The sequence below is a fragment of the Eimeria tenella genome, genomic scaffold, assembly GCF_000499545.2.
Source record: "Eimeria tenella Houghton genomic scaffold, Eth_scaff2358, whole genome shotgun sequence".
NCBI lineage: Eukaryota > Apicomplexa > Conoidasida > Eucoccidiorida > Eimeriidae > Eimeria > Eimeria tenella.
In genome coordinates this window covers 1-902 of record NW_013542219.1, presented here as the reverse complement: position 1 = coordinate 902, position 902 = coordinate 1, and the positions used below count along the sequence as shown (strand labels likewise).

Below are 902 nucleotides of genomic sequence, written 5' to 3'. Positions count from 1 at the left end.
CTCCTTCTACTAATTTCACTTTTCTTTTACTGTTTGTTGTTTGTATTACTAATATTAATATTAATATTAATATCAATATCAATATTAATATTAATACTAATATTAATACTAATATTAATATTAATATTAATACTAATAATATTAATATTTAGTGCTAATATTAGTATTAATATTAATACTAAAATTAACATTAATATTGATATATTAATATGACTATTAATATTAATATTAATATTAAACCAGTATTGAAAGGAGCAGAGCAGAAGAAAGAACCAAAGAAATGAAAATAAATAAATAAATAAATAAATAATAAATAAATAATAAATAAACGAATAACAAATTAAATTGGAATTAAGTCGAAATTTAGCTGAAATTAAGTTGAAATTAAATTCTAATTAGATTGAAATTAAAGGATAAAACTAAACTGATTTAAATTAAATTAAATTACATTAAATTAAATTAAATTCTTTTTTGCTTTTCAGGCAGTGGCGGAACAGGCCCTTGTGAAGCCAGCAACTGTGGATCAGATTTTGAGGGACAGATACAGAAAGGGAATCAATGTCTTGCTGAAGGCAAACCCTAAACCCTAGACCCTAAACCCTAAACCCTAAATCCTAAACCCTAAGACCTCAAGCACGCAAAGAGCTGAATGTGGCTGGCATGCAAGCGCCGTCAAACGGGCAAAAAGCCTCCGATTTAGGGTTTAGGGTTTAGGGTTTTAGGGTTTAGGGTTTGAGGGTTTAGGGTTTGAGATGCAGAACCGGCTGAAACAAGTCTACTCGCTGTATGCCCCTGAAAGGATGAAAGATGTGGATTACATCGCTGAGCGGTATCCCCGTAGGTCAAGGGTTTAGGGTTTAGGGTTTAGGGTTTAGGGTTTAGGGTTTAGGGTTTAGGGTTTA

General features: G+C 30.6%; 1 protein-coding gene across 1 annotated transcript in view; it reads left to right on the top strand.

Annotated features, from left to right (window-relative positions):
• Positions 1 to 507, top strand: part of ETH_00038415 (uncharacterized protein) — a gene marked incomplete at both ends in the record, with an annotated part of 2,713 nt that extends 2,206 nt beyond the window's left edge. The window contains one exon of the mRNA XM_013374892.1: positions 483 to 507. Within this exon, the coding sequence (XP_013230346.1) occupies positions 483 to 507 (25 nt within the window). The remainder of the gene's footprint in view (positions 1 to 482) is intronic.
• Between the last annotated feature and the right edge of the window lie 395 nt (positions 508 to 902).